General features: G+C 36.4%; 1 protein-coding gene across 1 annotated transcript in view; it reads left to right on the forward strand.

Moving 5' to 3' along the window:
- The window catches only part of LOC129262314 (myosin-11-like), a 33,239-nt gene that overhangs the window by 9,631 nt on the left and 6,455 nt on the right, over nt 1–17,153 (forward strand). The window contains exons 11-28 of the mRNA XM_054900418.2: nt 606–826; nt 1,177–1,336; nt 1,994–2,191; nt 2,525–2,649; nt 3,378–3,511; nt 3,883–4,139; nt 4,806–5,030; nt 5,827–5,931; nt 7,156–7,293; nt 7,964–8,146; nt 8,903–9,043; nt 10,042–10,173; nt 11,200–11,373; nt 11,832–11,930; nt 14,568–14,702; nt 15,117–15,280; nt 15,936–16,023; nt 16,642–16,780. Of these exons, the coding sequence (XP_054756393.2) occupies nt 606–826; nt 1,177–1,336; nt 1,994–2,191; nt 2,525–2,649; nt 3,378–3,511; nt 3,883–4,139; nt 4,806–5,030; nt 5,827–5,931; nt 7,156–7,293; nt 7,964–8,146; nt 8,903–9,043; nt 10,042–10,173; nt 11,200–11,373; nt 11,832–11,930; nt 14,568–14,702; nt 15,117–15,280; nt 15,936–16,023; nt 16,642–16,780 (2,818 nt within the window). The remainder of the gene's footprint in view (nt 1–605; nt 827–1,176; nt 1,337–1,993; nt 2,192–2,524; nt 2,650–3,377; nt 3,512–3,882; nt 4,140–4,805; nt 5,031–5,826; nt 5,932–7,155; nt 7,294–7,963; nt 8,147–8,902; nt 9,044–10,041; nt 10,174–11,199; nt 11,374–11,831; nt 11,931–14,567; nt 14,703–15,116; nt 15,281–15,935; nt 16,024–16,641; nt 16,781–17,153) is intronic.

Genomic DNA, 17,153 nt, shown 5'->3' on the forward strand with positions numbered 1-17,153 from the left:
GACACTGCCGTGCTCAAAAACCGATATTAAGTTCACCAAAATTAGATTTGAGCATTTTGATATTTTTTTTGTAGAGCAGATCATAATTAATTTGAAAGATACATGTATATCTTCAATATTGATCATAACAAATTCCATACAACTACTTCAATTATTCATGTTGTATGGTTCTTTGTTGGTGTGTAAATGTTCTTTGTTATTTTAGTGAGCTTACATGTATGTCATTGACTTAGAAATAATTATCGAACCTCAAACAAGGTTTACTCTGTCATGACAAACCAATGGTTGTGGGTATGCAATGCAAGTGAGCCTAGACCCTTCTCTGCAGTTTCTGCTACCTGGACTTCTGGGGAGCAGTCTGGCAGTATAGGACTCAACACTGGTTGTTTGCCTTATTAGAAAGTGTTTACATGTAACTGATTTGCCTTATAAGAAAGAGTTTACATTTCATAGACATATTCTCTTTATGTACATGTATCTTTTTTTTAATTTATCATTTTTTTTCATTTTGCATTTGCTTTGATATCAAAATATTTATCTTGCAATTTGTTAATTCATTTTTTCATTGACATGTGGAACTAAACGTTGACCTTTGAACTTTTCAGGAATATGTAATACTACAAAACAAGTATGCCTCGCTGGAAGCCCAGTTTCAGATGGTTGCCAAGGCAGCATCGGATGGTAACAAGATGGATGATCAGATAGAGAGTCTAAAGAACGATCAAGAAACGATGAGGCAGGAGGAGGAGGAGTTGACGGAAGAGATTAGTAAATGGGAGGAGGATTTCAAAGAGAAGAATGGCAGGGAGCCGACAGAGGAGGAGACGTAAGTGTAATTTAAATTTACATTAAGTTTGCTAACAAATGCTTCTGTCTAGTTGTTATTCTAGGGTTTATAAATGTTAATAATAATGATGATGCTGGTGGTGATGGTGACGATATGATGGCGATGACGATGTTGATCATACGAACAATTCTAAAGGCAAGTCTTAACTTTAGTCTATTGAATGAAAACTATGTATAAAAAGTGACAATCAGTTGGAAATATCACTTGTATCTCCGTATGTTACAGATCCTAATTCCTTGAATATTTTTTGATGAAAATGATGTTTGTAATTTACAACATGCCAAGTGTTATGATGATAATGTTGATAATGTGTTATTGTTATTTCTCAGGCCTATGAGTGTGAGGGAGTTACAGACCCAACTAGATGAGGTCCAGAACATGCAGTCTGACCTCGGGTCAAAGGTCACAACCCTGACCGCTATCAAGGAAGGTAACATCCCGGAGCCAGAACCTGTCAGTGCCCCAGAACCGATCATCAAAACTGTAGAGGTAAGCAATCTCGACACAGTAGAGAACTTATGAGAATACACTGAAAGGCAAGCAGTATAAAAATATGTAGAAGAACCAAGCGGATGCAGAATTTAACTGCCTGTGTTTATCCCTAATTGTCCCTCTGTCATGATTCTACACGATCGATTACTGATGATAATCCAGTCAATTTGTTTAGATTTGAAGATAAATTTATGATGATTTTGTGATTTTATTTCAGGGGAAATAATAAAGTGAATTCCTATCCATTCAGTGTTTCCCCTAGTCTTTCAAAAACACTTTTAAAATCGTAAAAAGTATAAAAGATGATGGGCTTTAATTTATATTTGGACAAAGTGAGACATTTTTTTTTCATTTTAACTAGAAACAGAATTTGCATTGGATTTGTACATGAAATCATATTTTTGTGTAAATTTGGGTCTGACATGCAATAACAGAATGTTGCATGACTTTGTTTTTTCGCTTTTCCAAACATCACAATTTTTTCTCAAAAGTGGCACGAAACTGAAGTCATACATGTACTTAACTCTTTGTAAAACATCCCCTGTTCCATAATTATTTCATCTTAACAGGATGAAATGCCACAATAATTAAAAGTAAACAAGCTATTCAACTTCCAAAACGTTTCTTAATGCTCAATACTAATATTCTTGACAGGTGACAGTGCCCGATCCAACAACAGTAGCAGCCCTTGCTGCAGCACAAAAGAAAATAGCAGAGCTTAAGGCTCAGGTAACAGGTTTGGAGAAAGAGATCAAGAAGGCAAAGAAGGAGAAAACAAGTGTGACAAGATCCAAGAAGGATGACAAGGAGGAGAGAAATCTGAGATTGGTTCTTCAAGCAGTTCTTAAACAGGTTAGCAAGTGACCAATATAATCATTTTTACTATTTTTTGTACATTTTATCTCATTTTTTCTTCATTTATCTTCATTTAATGATTACTCAAGCCATGAGAGCATTGCACCATTTCATATGAAGCAGAAACCCAAAGGAATTGTTTGAGGGAGGTCGACCCCACATAGACAGGGTGGGATGTACATGTACTTAGTGAATTTACTTTACTCTGATGATTTTGTTTTTAATGAGAAAATATCATAATGTAAGTCTTACATTGATAGCATTTCTGCAGGTCTACATCATGAGCTTGATTGTTAATGCAATTGTTTGTCTTCCTTTGAAAATGTGTAGGTACATGAAATAAATGATGAAGAAATCACGCCAAAGGAAAGAGTAGCAACAAGACTTGAAGAAGCCGAGCTAGCCAACCCTGGCTTGTTAGAACAGAAAGACAAAGCCAAAGAAGATCCAGATGGGTAAGTATACTTCATTTTGGTTTTAGGTTTAAACAAAATCATTTAGAGTACTGATTGTATGTTGTGGGTAAGAATGCTGTCTAGGTAATTTCAAAAATTATATAAATATATTTCTGTTTATAAATGTCAAATATTTGTTCATTTGTATATCAGTGAGTTACTTTGTAAATCATTATTTTGTTGCATTGTAATTTTTGTTATTGTGATATATGTAAGAAATAAAAACCACTTGAACTTGAACTTAAACAGTCTTGTTAAAAGTAGAATTGCTGCTGCATGTACCTCAATCCTTAGCATACAGTTGGCACAAATACGATTGTTTGACAGTTTTGAATTTACCTGAGTATGGCACTTCTCTGTAGATTAAGACTCCTTTGTGTAGGTATATTAAGGTTAAGACCTCGGACTGAGGGGTGGTATGGTCACTTCCATTGAAGAGTGAATAGCATCTGCTAGAATCATCCTGAAAAAAAAACCCTCCTTAAATGAGGATTCGGGGACAGGCCTCTAGGATGCCCAGAACTTATATTTTGTGCAGAGATCCTAGATTTGCACACCTTAAACAGGGATATCATTGATTATTTGGACATACCAACTTTCAATGGATTAAACAAGAGAAGGTTCGGAGTAAGAAAAATAATTTTGTTGTGTAATGGATATGAATTTGATGATACATGTATTGCATTCATTTCTTTGTCTTTATCACATTCATTGCTTGTCTTGTTTAGAAGTGACTCCCTCACTGCAACCAGTCAGCAGGTTCTTTCTAACGAGATGGATATTTTAGCTCTTAGTATGATACAGACTGGAGTGATCCCTGATGAGCTTGGTGGGATGATAACACCACAAGTTATCGTTGCTGGTAAGATTCTTAATGTAAAATTATACAACTCAGAGACTATTTACTTTAGAATATAGGAGGTTAACCCCAAAAGGGAAAATGGCTATTAGTATTTTTCATCACATTGCCAATTCTTGTGATCATTTTCTTGAAAAAATTGATACCTTTCCTTTGGAAATCTATGGGACTTAAAGAACTCAATAGTCAACAGGTTGAAATGATGTTTGGTTTGCCCATAAACAATGTAATAGCATGGAATCTCATAATCTATAGTAAAGGAGCTATCCCAAAATGTGATTCGTCTGGTGAAACCACTCTGAAGAAGTCTTAACCTGTGCATAACATAAAATTGATGAAAAGAACGATTTTACTTCATAAAAAATAATTTTCAGGAGGGGGAGGAGAAGGAGGTGTCTCCAGTGAAGAGATGGAGGAGCTGAAAGCCCGCATCACGGAGCTGGAGGAGGAGAATGAGTCCCTCACGGACTCCAACAAGGAGCTGGAGGAGGCCAAGGAGGACATGGAGGAGAAGATAGAGGATCTGGAGGCTAAGATTAAGGAACTTGAAGAATCAGGAGGAGCCGCTGGCAGTGGAGCTACTGCAGCTTTAGCCATGGCCAATCTTGACCTGGACGATGATGATATGGAAGTAAGTAAAATCATTTCTTCCCTAGACTGTGAAACATGAGTCCTGTCTTGCAAAGACTTGTGATTGATACGATCCTCCATCCAAAAAAGAAATGATCTAAAGACAGGTGCTTGTCTAAGTCAATTCTTGTAATTTGACTCAGTGGGAACTAAGGCATTTCATCAAAATTTGGTTTGCAACTAGCATTCAGATCTGACAACTATTATTGGTTGGCAACCTATCTTCGGTTTTTGATTGGCTGAGTCACAGTTGTCTCTGACTGTTACTACGGAACTGTCAGACAATGCCATCCTGTCAGTGCTTCAACCTTCATGGAACTCTGCCCGGGTTAAGAAAAGTAGCTGCACATCTGACTATTTATTACCTGGTTTGTAGAGAACAGGGAATTTTATGAAAATCAAGAATTAAAAAAAAAATCTGCAAATGCAAAATGTTCTGGAAAGTCATTGCTGTTGTTAACTTCTTCTACAATTTTTAGAGACTCATTAATTATCTTTGATGATCGATAGTGTAGCTGTTACAAGTCCACCCATCTGGCTTCTCTTTCTCATTGACATTTTTACAATTGGTTTCCCTTCTCCCCAACTTCTCTTCTCTCTATCTTTCCTTCCCTTCATCTTCTCTCTCCTCCCCTGTCCTCCATCCCTCCGCCTCTCATAATCACAGGGTATGAGTGGTCAGGTGACTGCCCTTCAATTGAAGATGGACAGCCTGGAGAAGGAGCTCCAGAAGGAGAAAGAAGCCCATTCCAGGACCAAGGAGGAGGTGGAGACCCTCGATGAGGAGATAGAGAGACTCAAGGCGGAGAAGGCCGATGACTCCGCCGGTGGGGATGCAAAGGTGGAAGCCGCTAAAGCAGCACTGGTCGCAGAGATGGCCCTGCAGACCAAGGTAGGATCACAGACACTGACCAACCCAAAGCAGGGAAAAATATTAGATGGGGGCTATCCAAGAACCCTGGAAAAGTTTAAAAAAGATCCCTTTAGATTCCCACATGGTCTGAAGTGTAAACTGTAGTAAAATGTAGCAAATTTAAGCTAGTCGGCTCAAATAATAATTCCTGATTTTTTTGTTGTGAATACTTGATTTGAAATTGTGTTGCATTGATGTCCAGGGTGTCATTGCACAGATGCATACCCACCAAGACATTCTTCTAAATAGATCTAATCCTATTTTGGGGAGAAAGACAATTACAAATTTCACCCTTGTGTTCCCTCTTTCTGTAAAAAAATTGTCATATTGAATTGGAAATTTCAGCATGTTTTTATCTTTATGATTTTCTGTAGTAATTTGTTCTTATTACTTGGCTGTCAGGGTTGGTAGGTATGTAGATGTGACTCAGGGCTGATTTAGAAAGCTGTTTGTTAGTTACAGATGACTTTACAAATATCTGGTACATGTTCATGTTCTTGTGCTAAATCAGATCTTTAGTCATTTTGATTTTCTTAATATTTTATATTCATAATTTATGTTATTATTTTTAATCCACTGATGATATATATTTGTATGTATGTGTATATTGGACCTTGTGGCAAATTATCACTTTGCTATTTACAGCAATTGTATGAAATTTATATGTAACATACTACTACAACAATAGTTTTTCAACAGCTCTCATGAAGCACTTTATGCATGATATTCATATTCATTCATGTTCTGAAAATGTTTAATTCTCTTATTTTTACAGCAAATTTCTGATTATGAGAAGAAAATTAAGGCATTGGAGCAGGATAAGTTGAAGAATGTCCCACCTGACACTGCCAAAGAGATAAACAGTCTGTACGACAGAGTGGTGAGTGCATAGGTCTCTTTTAGGAGACAATCTTATGGTTTCTTTTTATCTTAAAAAGACAAGTCCACCCCAACAACAAGTTGATTTGAATAAAAAGAGAAAAATCCAATAAGCATAACACTGAAAATTTCATCAAAATCGGATGTAAAATAAGAAAGTTATGACATTTTAAAGTTTGCTCGATTTCACAAAACAGTTATATTCACATATTGGTGGATATGCAAAGAGGAGACTGATGACGTCATCCACTCACTATCTCTTTTGTATTTTATCATATGAAATAGGGAATATTCTTTTTTTCTCCTCATTGTCAAGTGAAACAATGATTAATTCCTCCCTTAACATGTGGAATGAGTATTGTCGAATACTATATGATTCAGTCAAGTTGGTCCTTATTGTCAAATCTGTAAAAAATGAAATATTGTATAATTCAAACAATAAAAAACAAAAGAAATAGTGAGTGAGAGTCATCATCGACTGTCTTGTTTGAGTTGTGCATATCACTGTTTGGTGAAAAATAAGCAAAACTTTAAAATGTCATAACTTTCTTAGTTTACATCCGATTTTGATGAAATCTTCAGCGTTTTGCTAGTTTGATTTTTCTCTATTTATTCAAATCAACATTTTTCTGGGGTGGACTTGACCTTTAAATACTGGCAATTGCATATAAAATAAATTATGAGAGAGAGAGAAAAAAAATTGTTCTGAAAAAATGAAAAAATTTCCAGTACAGTGTGTTGTGCAATTCTTGAATAAAAGTTGTCTATTTAACTGAAGCTACATGTAATCATTACAATGTGAAATTTTCAACATGAAAATGATTAGATCTCTGTATAAAAATGGAAATTGGCAACTGTTTAATGGAATCTTGCCAGTTTATTCATACTTTTAATATAATGATCGTCACTTTTTATGACTTTGTTAGAAATCATTTTGTGATCATGGCCACAACTAGAGGTGTTTCACAAAGTGTTGTGTCTGACTAAATGTCATTCGTAATTGCCAACAGGCACATATAATTTAATCTCATTGATAAATGTGCTGTACCTACCCCTGTAGCATCCCATGAACATGATCAGACCAACGAGGTGATGCGTTATATACCAAACACAACAGTTTAAATGCAAATATCAGTCAAGACTTAATCTTTGTGAACCCCCAGTGCCTTTAAAAGAGCGCTCTAATGGATGTCATTGATATGTTTCTTTACTCCTGAACTTATAGAGAGAGTTAGAGAGAGAAAGGGATGCAGCTCAGAAGGAGGCCATTGCCAAAACAGCAGAAGCTAATAAGATAAACGTTGACTTTGTCAGCACACAGAAGTTCTTGGAGAAAGAAAGGGAGGCCAACAAGAAACATCAGGTAGGAATGTTCTAGATACACCATATCATGTGGGAAGCTTTTTCTAGATTAGCCAGTTCCATGTCAGCTTTGATCACGATAATCCTGAAATATTCGCAGACCTTATATGGAGATGACACACTCTTTGCAACTTATGGGATGTTTGATATTTGCAATCAATTGTATATTTTTGCTGCAAATTTGAAATTGATAGATCAATTTTAATTAGAGCAAACCTATTTGAACTTTTTTTTTTCAAGAAGAACACCAGCAATTGAGTGCAAATATGCAATTACTTTGAAGCCCTATGATTGTTTCAGGGTTCAAAATTCTCTAGCAAAACCATAGAATGGTCCTTCGTGTATATATGAATGAAGATTTATGAAGTGATTGTGCCCTGTCTTACAGTGTCATGAATGATCCAACCAATTACAAGGCTATGACGATGATGGATTTTTATAGTTGAGATGATTGGTTCAATCACAACTCTTTGTAAGATGGGTCCCAGTTATCTCATGTAATTCCCCCATAATTGCAAACCCTCAATATATTTGCACCATTTACATTAGGTTTTCCCTCAGACTATGTTTGTAAAGATGTACTGTTTCTATTGGTCATGTTTTGGTGTAATTTTTAAAAACAATTGAGAGCCATAGGATGTTAATGTTCTTCCTTTTCCTCACAATAAAAGGCAACACTGAAGGCCAAGATGGCTGAGAAAGACAAGCATGCCAAGGAGCTAGTAGCGAACACGGAGAAGAAATACAACGAGAGGCTGGAGCAGAATAAGAACCAGATCACTGTCCTGGAGAAGAAGGTCAAAACTCTCTCGGCAGCTGGAGCTGGAGCAGGAGCCAAGGCTGGAGCAGCCAAGGTGAGAATGTGGTGGAGGAAGCTATGAAGGGAAAAGCATACAAGGATAATTAGGTCATGACAGAAGGCCAAGATAAGCTTTGGATGTCTTTGTTAGGATCTTTGAATTGTCTTTCTAGTCTAAGCATAGCTCTTGTGTCTGTTCCCTTGAAATCGTTCCCTTAAAATCATTTCAGAGCAAGACAGAGAAGGAACGTTCAGTTGGGCTCCGTTGCATAAAGGTTTCCTTAATATTAACATTGCCATACCATGGTAACAATGCCCAACTGCCAACTAGAATCAAGGAATTCATTGAATTTACCTTTGGGTGGCAAAGTTACCACAATGGTAACTTTTATGAAACAGGTCCCAAATGCATCCCTCTTGAACAAACAAACCGGCAACTAAAATCAATGATTTCATTGATGTCACCATTGGATGGCAAAGTTACAATAATAGTAATTTTTCTGCGACAGTCCACAGAATGTATATCTCTTGAACAAAATAAGTTATATATTACATTAAAGTGTTTAAGGAATCTTTCAAATATCTTCATAGTCCGGGGGAAAAAAATTACACTGGGGCTTGGAAAGAGTCCCAGAACTAGAAAAGGAGCCCTGGAAAATCTCCATTCATTGCAATGTCAAAGCAACTCCAATGTTGCAGATTAAGGCAGTAAGTTGTGAAAAGTAGCCCTCTAAAATAGGGAAAAAAATTTTGTCTGTCGTAGTCTCACCAAAGCTCTCTTGTTTTCTCTGTTTCCCTGAAACCCTTCCAGAGCGATGCAAAGACAGAGAAGAAGATCCAGATGCTGCAGGATCAGAATGCAGCCCTAAAGAAGCAGGTCCAAGAAGAACAAGCCAAGGCTAAACAACTCAAGGATGATGTCAAAGAAGCTAAAGCAGCTGGAGCAGGAGATGTAAGTTATTTCTCATCCTCAAAGCCCATAGAGTACCGAAGTGATGACGTCACAAAAAATCTTTTTAATATTTTTTATTTAAGCGTTTTTTATACCATATCTGTGTGGGGGCATGTTTAAAAACAACCCAAATTTATTAGGAATCAGTCCATGGGGGCCCAAGCTACATGTACATGTATGACCTCATGAATACATAATTAGTCACATTTAAATCAATGCATTATTGGTCTGGTTCATAACATTTAGAACATGGTCAATAATACACTAGTTTAAATGGGGCTAATTATTATGTATCCATCTGGTCGCATCTTGAATCCCCATGGACTGAGTCCCACAAGTTTGGGGTTTTGGAGGTATTTCATCATGCTCTACCGAAATGTGTTATCAAAAATGCTAAATTGCAAAAAGAAAATTTGATAACGTCACAAATTCAGTACTTGTTTTCATGGAAAAACTAGTCAGTGATTTTCACTGACAAATTTTCTTGTAGCCAATCAGATTGCAAGGATTTTGGTAGCTTATAACAATAGTCAGTTAAGATCTCTGTATTTTGTTTCATGAAATGCTCCCTAGGTCACAGGTTTGTTTTTTCTTCAGAGTTATACTTTTGAAAAGTGTTAGCATATTTGCCAACTGTCACGATATTTGGTGAATGAGAGAGCCATTTCGAACCCCTGTGTTCCCTATTGTTAAAATTCTATGTTCAATACTAAATGTATTGAAAAAAACTCTACAATGTCCCTATCCATGTACATGTAAGCATAATTTAAATTGTAAACTGCACACCCTGATAGATTTTCAGCTGAAAATATAGTATATGTTAAGTAATGTCAAGCATAAAAAACAGTGTTTCTCTATCCATATATACACTATTACATCAATTGGTTAGAAACCCAGATATATTCTCTGACTGAAAACCTCATGTTACCCCCTACTCCCCCCTTCCCTTAATTTACTATAGAGATTATTATGAATTTAATCTACTTGTACCTTTACAGAAAAACGCAACTAAGAAGATTGAGAAACAGATCAAGGATTTGGAGAAGAAACTGGAAATGGAGATGAAGAAACATGAGAGGGAAGCTAAGAAGGCAACAGAATTCGAAGCAGAACTCAAGACAACTACAAAGGTATGTGAATGTGTGTAGAGGCGCTTGAACGTTTTGGTCAAACAAAGATTTGGGAGGGCAGGCTATTTAGCGTTTCCAACGGCTTGACTCCCCAAACCTTTGTCTGCTCACAATTCTCTGGAACTACTCATATGATTCATTGTTCTGTATTCTGAGCTTGGGTTGAATTTAAACTCTGGTTTTAACTTCAGTTTAAGTATAGAAAGGTAATTTTGACTCAAATCTCCAACAGTTGAGGTTCTATTTTTCAACATATTTGGTGCTTAAGTTATGTAATTTTCTGGGAATCATGACTAAATAAACAGTTTTATTCACTATTAAAGTATATGAATAGAACACAGTAAGTGTAATAAACATACAATACTAACAAACTCTGGCATTTTTGTCTTCCAACAGTATTAGCCAAAAGGTAGAGATCATGACCTTTATGAGACTTCAGAATAGGGGCTATTACATGTATATCTGAAAACTGACTCTATATTACCTTTCAAAACAGATAACTCAGTTTGAACCTGAGTCCTTGGCTGAATCAGCTTTTAATTTGCATTTTTTTTTTGCTACATTAGAGGCACACATCACTATGTCCACTTTTGGCTCTCAAGATTTTTTTGAACAAAAATGGACAAAGGTGATGGTGTAAAAGATACAGAGGTTTCTCATTCAAAGATAAAAATAGAGATGATATGATTTTAGATGAAATAAAGTTACATATTGCAATGCCCAGATTTGTTAATAAGGAATCTAAGAAGATTTAGTGGTAAATATGGAGAATAATGATGGTGTCACACAAAGATAAAAGCTTACTCATTTGAAGATTAAGATATGGATAAAACATGATTTTAAATAATTGATAAATGAAACAAATGGCCAAATCATTTGCAGTTTGCACATCAATATTTCAAGTACATTTATATATGCCTTAAGAGGAAAGTACATCTAATTTATTGAAGTTTATGAAAGATAGGAGAAGTACTAAACATCTCAACGAGCTCACCCTCTCAAATTAACTTTGTTTCACTCTTACAGGATAGAGACTCGTTGAAGGATGAGGTTGCCAAACTTACAGCTCAGATAGCATCTTTGGGCGTGGCTGCGGAGGAGGCATTAGAACTCAAAGAGAAATGTACCACGCTTGAGAAGGAGAATAAGGAACTACAGAAGGAGCTGAAGGCTGCCAATGAAAACTACAATAGTGAGAGGGTTAGTATTCTAATGTTGATGCTTTGGAAAAGAGACTGTTTTCTAAAATGCCAATTCTGTATTCTTTGGTATTCTAAGCATCACATTCTGTGTTTTTTATTGACATGTACAGAACATAAACTGCCAACATTCATTTCAGCATTTGATATTTCACTCATGATTTCTATATAGTCGATTAGCCATAAACTTTTGGTGTTTTTTCCTTGGAAAAATGAAACTCATGAATTCACTAGAGCTGGAATTGATTTTTAAGAAAAAAATGACACATTGAGTTTTAATCGATGCCAGAAATGTTAAGCCATCTGAAAACATTTTTGTTTTGATTTTTTTTTCATTACAAATAAAAAAGGATGTTAACCTCAGTATTTACCCGTTTATATCTCAACCAATTAATTGAAAAAATACATGTATGATTTACTAGCCTGAAACTTGTGCCTTTTACACAATATCCATACTAGGTGTTGAGGAAGAAGTACTACAACATGGTCGAGGATATGAAAGGCAAGATTCGTGTTTACTGCAGAGCAAGACCCCTCAGTGGTTCAGAGAAAGAAAGGGTAAGAAAATTTCATATTTATTCATAGTTGTAGAACAAGACAAGGAATTAACGATCACAAATAAGATGCTAATGATATGATCGCTAGTAATATGATGTATTTTTTTTTACCATGGGGTACCTGATGAAAATCTGTAATTTTGTTCATTTATTAGTTTTTGTCTCACCTGCATAGCAGAGTGAGACTATACATGTAGGCGCCGCTTTTTCGACGGCGGCGGCGGCGTCAACACCAAATCTTAACCTGAGGTTAAGTTTTTGAAATGACAGCATAACTTAGAAAGTATATGGACCTAGTTCATGAAACTTGGCCATAAGGTTAATCAAGTATTACTAAACATCCTGCCTGAGTTTCATGTCACATGACCAAGGTCAAAGGTCATTTAGGGTCAATGAACTTATACCATGTTGTGGGAATCAACATCAAAATCTTAACCTAAGGTTGAGTTTTTGAAATGTCATCATAACTTAGAAAATATATGGACCTAGTTCATGAAACTTATACATAAGGTTAATCAAGTATTACTGAACATCCTGCATGAGTTTCACGTCACATGACCAAGGTCAAAGGTCATTTAGGGTCAATGAACTTTGGCCGAATTGGGGGTATCTGTTGAATTACCATCATAACTTTTAAAGTTTATGGATCTGATTCATGAAACTTGGACATAATAGTAATCAAGTATTACTGAACATCCTGTGCAAGTTTCAGGTCACATGATCAAGGTCAAAGGTCATTTAGGGTCAATGAACTTTGGCCAAATTGGGGTATTTGTTGAATTACAGCCATAAATTTGAAAGTGTGTTGGTCTAGTTCATAAAACTTAGACATAAGAGTAATCAAGTATCACTGAACATCCTGTGCGAGTTTCAGGTCACATGATCAAGGTCAAAGGTCATGTAAGGTCAAAGAACTTTGGCCACGTTGGGGGTATTTGTTGAATTGCCATCATATCTCTATAAGTGTATTGGTCTAGTTCATAAAACGTGGAAATAAGAGTAACCAAGTATCACTGAACATCTTGTGCGAGTTATAGTAGTTTTCAAAATCAGCACTGCTGCTATATTGAATCGCGTGATGCAGGTGAGACGGCCAGAGGCATTCCACTTGTTTTAGTTTAATAGCACAGTACCCTGGCATCCCCAAAATATGAAAAGTAATTCAATGTTTGCTTCAATTTTTTTTATTTTACTATCATTATGTTCAAAATGCTATTATGCTATTGTTGTCACATGGCTGACCATGTGTCCATGCAAAATACAAGTGTTTGCTTGGATGTGACCATGATTGTTAAGCGTTATGCGGTTGTACTTCAGGTGAACGCAAGATAGCACTTCACAATGTGGTACCCCAGTGTACAACAGTATGCAGTGGTACAGCGTGGTGCATATGTCCAAGACCTCTGAGGGGAGAGTTGCAAACATGTCATTGAACACAAATGGAATATATCAGTCATTCCGTCTCATGAGCAAGATACCAAGCTACTGTTAATGAACAAAGTGGAACCCAATATAAAATTGTTGGACTGTGGTGATGGTGTAGTGTCAGCGTAGGATTTCGCCCTCATGAGAGCTCAAATAGCCCCTAAAACTCCCCCCAAAATATGTGCTTTGGGTCGACCATTCTTTCTAGAGTTGCCCCAAGATCTGTCACAAATGATATTCAAGACTATGGCAGAATGATATTTGCCTGTTAAAGGTATTTGCTAACATTGATTTGACTTTTAAAAAATCTGAGCTGCGAGGTCCCACTTGTCACCTGCACCTGTGATATGTTACCAAAATGAAGCCCAGAAAAAATCGCGTCTGAAAATCATTATTAAGTGCTTCAAAAAAGTGAAATATAAAGTGACCGGAAATACCATCTTAATTTCATCCATACACTTATGTGTTCTATTATTATCGGCACGATAGAAATTACACAAAACCATCTATTATAACGTATATCGAAAGGATTTCTTTCGATTTTTTTTTTATAGAGTTTTTAGGTTGACAGAAAGGCATTCATGTACATATTTCATCTCTCCTTTGATATTTTTTAAATTACATGTCTACAACGTTAGCATATGCCTTTAAGGTCTACTGCATAATTAATTGATGTCCCTGAAAAGTAGCCCTTAAAATGAAAAAATAGCCCCCAAAATTCTGCAATCGCCCCAATGTTGAGAAAAGATAGCTTCTAAAAATGAAAATTATTTCCTACCCTGTGTAGTGTGTATGTATTTGGAATTATTCTTCATTATAGGTCTCCATTATTGTCTACTAAAGATCAGAAAAATTCAAAATTGTGAATTTAGTGATAGAGTGCCTGCCTCATGAACATGAAGTCGTGGATTTAATCTCCATCCAAGTCATATAACCAAACTCTTATAAACATGGTGTTTTGCTAGGTGCTAAGCATTTATATTGGAGAGGGGTAATAATAACATTTTACATTTATGCAGGGCCCGCTGTAGTTTTTATTACTGAAGTTGCTACTCTGGGTGAAGATATTATTATTATCATGATTATTGCCTCGCAAATTATTGCAGGCTTTGAGCTGGGTGTTCAAATGAATTGATCCATAGCAACAGAAGAGCACATGTCTTTTACCTCAACTCTCAGTTGTAACTGTTGTTCTATATAATGTCTTTTGTAGGGCAATTATTCCATCATCAAAGCTCCCGATGAATACACGATTGATATTGCATCATCAAGAGGCAACAAGGAGTTCCAGTTTGATCACATTTTCATGCCAGAGAACACGCAAGCGGATATCTTTGAGGATACTGATGTAAGTTGAAGGAGGAGGTGAGGAGAGTAATGATTGTGGTATTGGTGATGGAGGAGGGGGAGAAGGATGAAGTTGATAATGATGAAGATGACCATAATAACGGTGATGGTGACGATGGCGATGTGATGGTGATGATGGTGGCAATAAAGGCCAGAAAGTGAAAAATGATTGTGATGATCTTGACACTGGTGTTGTTAATGATGATAATGATAGATAATAATTGTGGTTGTAGTCATGAAGGAGAATGACGGTGATGAGAACGAGATTAATGTTCATGAGATTGGTAATAGAGATGAGGATTATTGTTAAGATGATGATGAATACAGTGAAGATTGATAATGATGACAATTGGTCTTCATATTATCTGCACTCTGCATAACTATATATGCTGCTCTCGTCCTTTCATTTCCACAGCGCTTGATCCAATCAGCGGTGGATGGCTACAACGTTTGTATCTTTGCCTATGGTCAAACCGGCTCAGGAAAGACCTTTACTATGATCGGAGACAAAGAACAGAAGTTCCCTGGTATAGCTCCAAGAGCCTTCAAGAAAATCTATGAGCTTATTGAAGAAAACAAGTAAGTGGTTTGCCAAGAAACCTTAAATGTAATCAAAAGGATCATCCAAATTTCGTACTTATAGCGTATAGTATTCTTATTCCTCTGAGCTTTTGGGTGTGTCTCATGAACATTTCAACTGGCAGTTATCAGAGAAAGGGAATGATATGTGAGGGATGGAGAGAGAGATGCAGAGGGAAGATGGGGGGGATTCCATGACATTTGCCTCGGCAGCAATTGCTCTGATGGAAAGTCTGCATGTTAAGCCAAACATAAAACTCAACCTCCAAAACTAAATAAAACCTTATCCTTATCTTTACATTATTCTGAACCAAAAACTCTATTGCAATCTTAACTTCGACCCTATGCCCTCTGAGATATTAAGACAGGAGCAAATGTCGAGGGAGCGTACATGTATGTCGTGTCAGCAGATGGGCAGCTACATTTAGAGGATATGTTTGAGTGAGTGAGTGAGTGAGAGAGAGAGAAAAAAAGCAACAGACAAACAAACCTTCAGACAGACATACAAAGAAGAAAAGGAATATACCCCCAGGATATGATTTTTTTTAAAACTTTTTTATCAGCCTTATGCATTATGAAATGGCACCGCCTAAAAAATTCTGACCTACATTTCTATTCTACTTTGTTCTGAAATGATGATTTTGTCTATTTACAGATCAAAATTTTCATTCCGTGTCTACACCTATATGCTGGAGTTGTACAACGACAAGTTGATTGATCTCTACAATAAAACAAAAGGAGATGTGAGTAAACAATTCAACCCATTTAGTGTTGGAAAGTCAAACAATGTCATGAAATCAAATAAATGCCTGATTGATGAGAAGTGAAGTTCATGTAATGGATTTGCAAACATCTATCGCTAATAATAACTTGACCCCAAGTCATTTCCTTTCACATCACATTACATGTTTATCAAAACCATTAAAAAAAGTTAATTGGTTTATTAACTTAATTTATATAGTAGCTTTTGCGTAATATTCAGTGTTATGGTGGTGATTGGGCCCAACCAGCACATGTAAGATTTCTGACCACCACAAATTGTACTTATTTTGATATCCGTTTTTAGTATTATTTTATTTACATAATTTCCAATGGCAGATAGTTATTTCGTGATGTTCAATGTTCATTACTTTCGGCTTTAAGACCTATATTTTGGCCTAAAAAACCTCTGTATTGCTGTTATATTGTGACCGCCACTAAGAAGTCTTCAGCTAGAACGCTGGCAATACTGATATTCAAATAGCGTGTAGGATGTGTTAGTAGAACGTTGGCTAAATGAATGACCAAACCATGTACAATAAAATTGACTTGTATTGAATTATTAGTCCAATTATCAGTCCCATTTTTTCGCTTATCTACAGCCTCCCAAGTTGGACATCAAGAAGGACAAGAAGGGTATGGTGTACATCAATGGCTCTGTGATCCAAGAGGCCGGGAACTCCAAGGAGCTCTATGGTCTCTTTGAAGAGGGTTCAGCCAACAGGCACGTCGCTTCGACAAGTGAGTTCAAATTCTTTCAAATTTACCAGAGGTAAAGCGATTGAAGGAGTATGTCTTGTAGGTTGCTGTAGGTTGTTGCTCTGACAAGCGAGTTCAAAACCATTCACATTTAGCTTGAATGTGTGGGGATTTCACTACAGGTATTAAACACAATTGAGGTATTTTGTCAGTACCCTGTGGGATGCAAAAGTCATTGTAGTATGCCTAGCAATTAAGAGTGTAACTCTTGCTAATTTGCTCCCCAGGGAGTAGTGAATGTGCATACATTGTGTGAGGGCAAGTCAGAGTTTAATGACGGATACTAGCACATCTGTAAAGCATTTAGAGATATTCTTTGCTGCATTCATTGCTTTAACAATGGAATGTGATTACT

The sequence above is a fragment of the Lytechinus pictus genome, chromosome 5 (assembly GCF_037042905.1).
Source record: "Lytechinus pictus isolate F3 Inbred chromosome 5, Lp3.0, whole genome shotgun sequence".
NCBI lineage: Eukaryota > Metazoa > Echinodermata > Echinoidea > Temnopleuroida > Toxopneustidae > Lytechinus > Lytechinus pictus.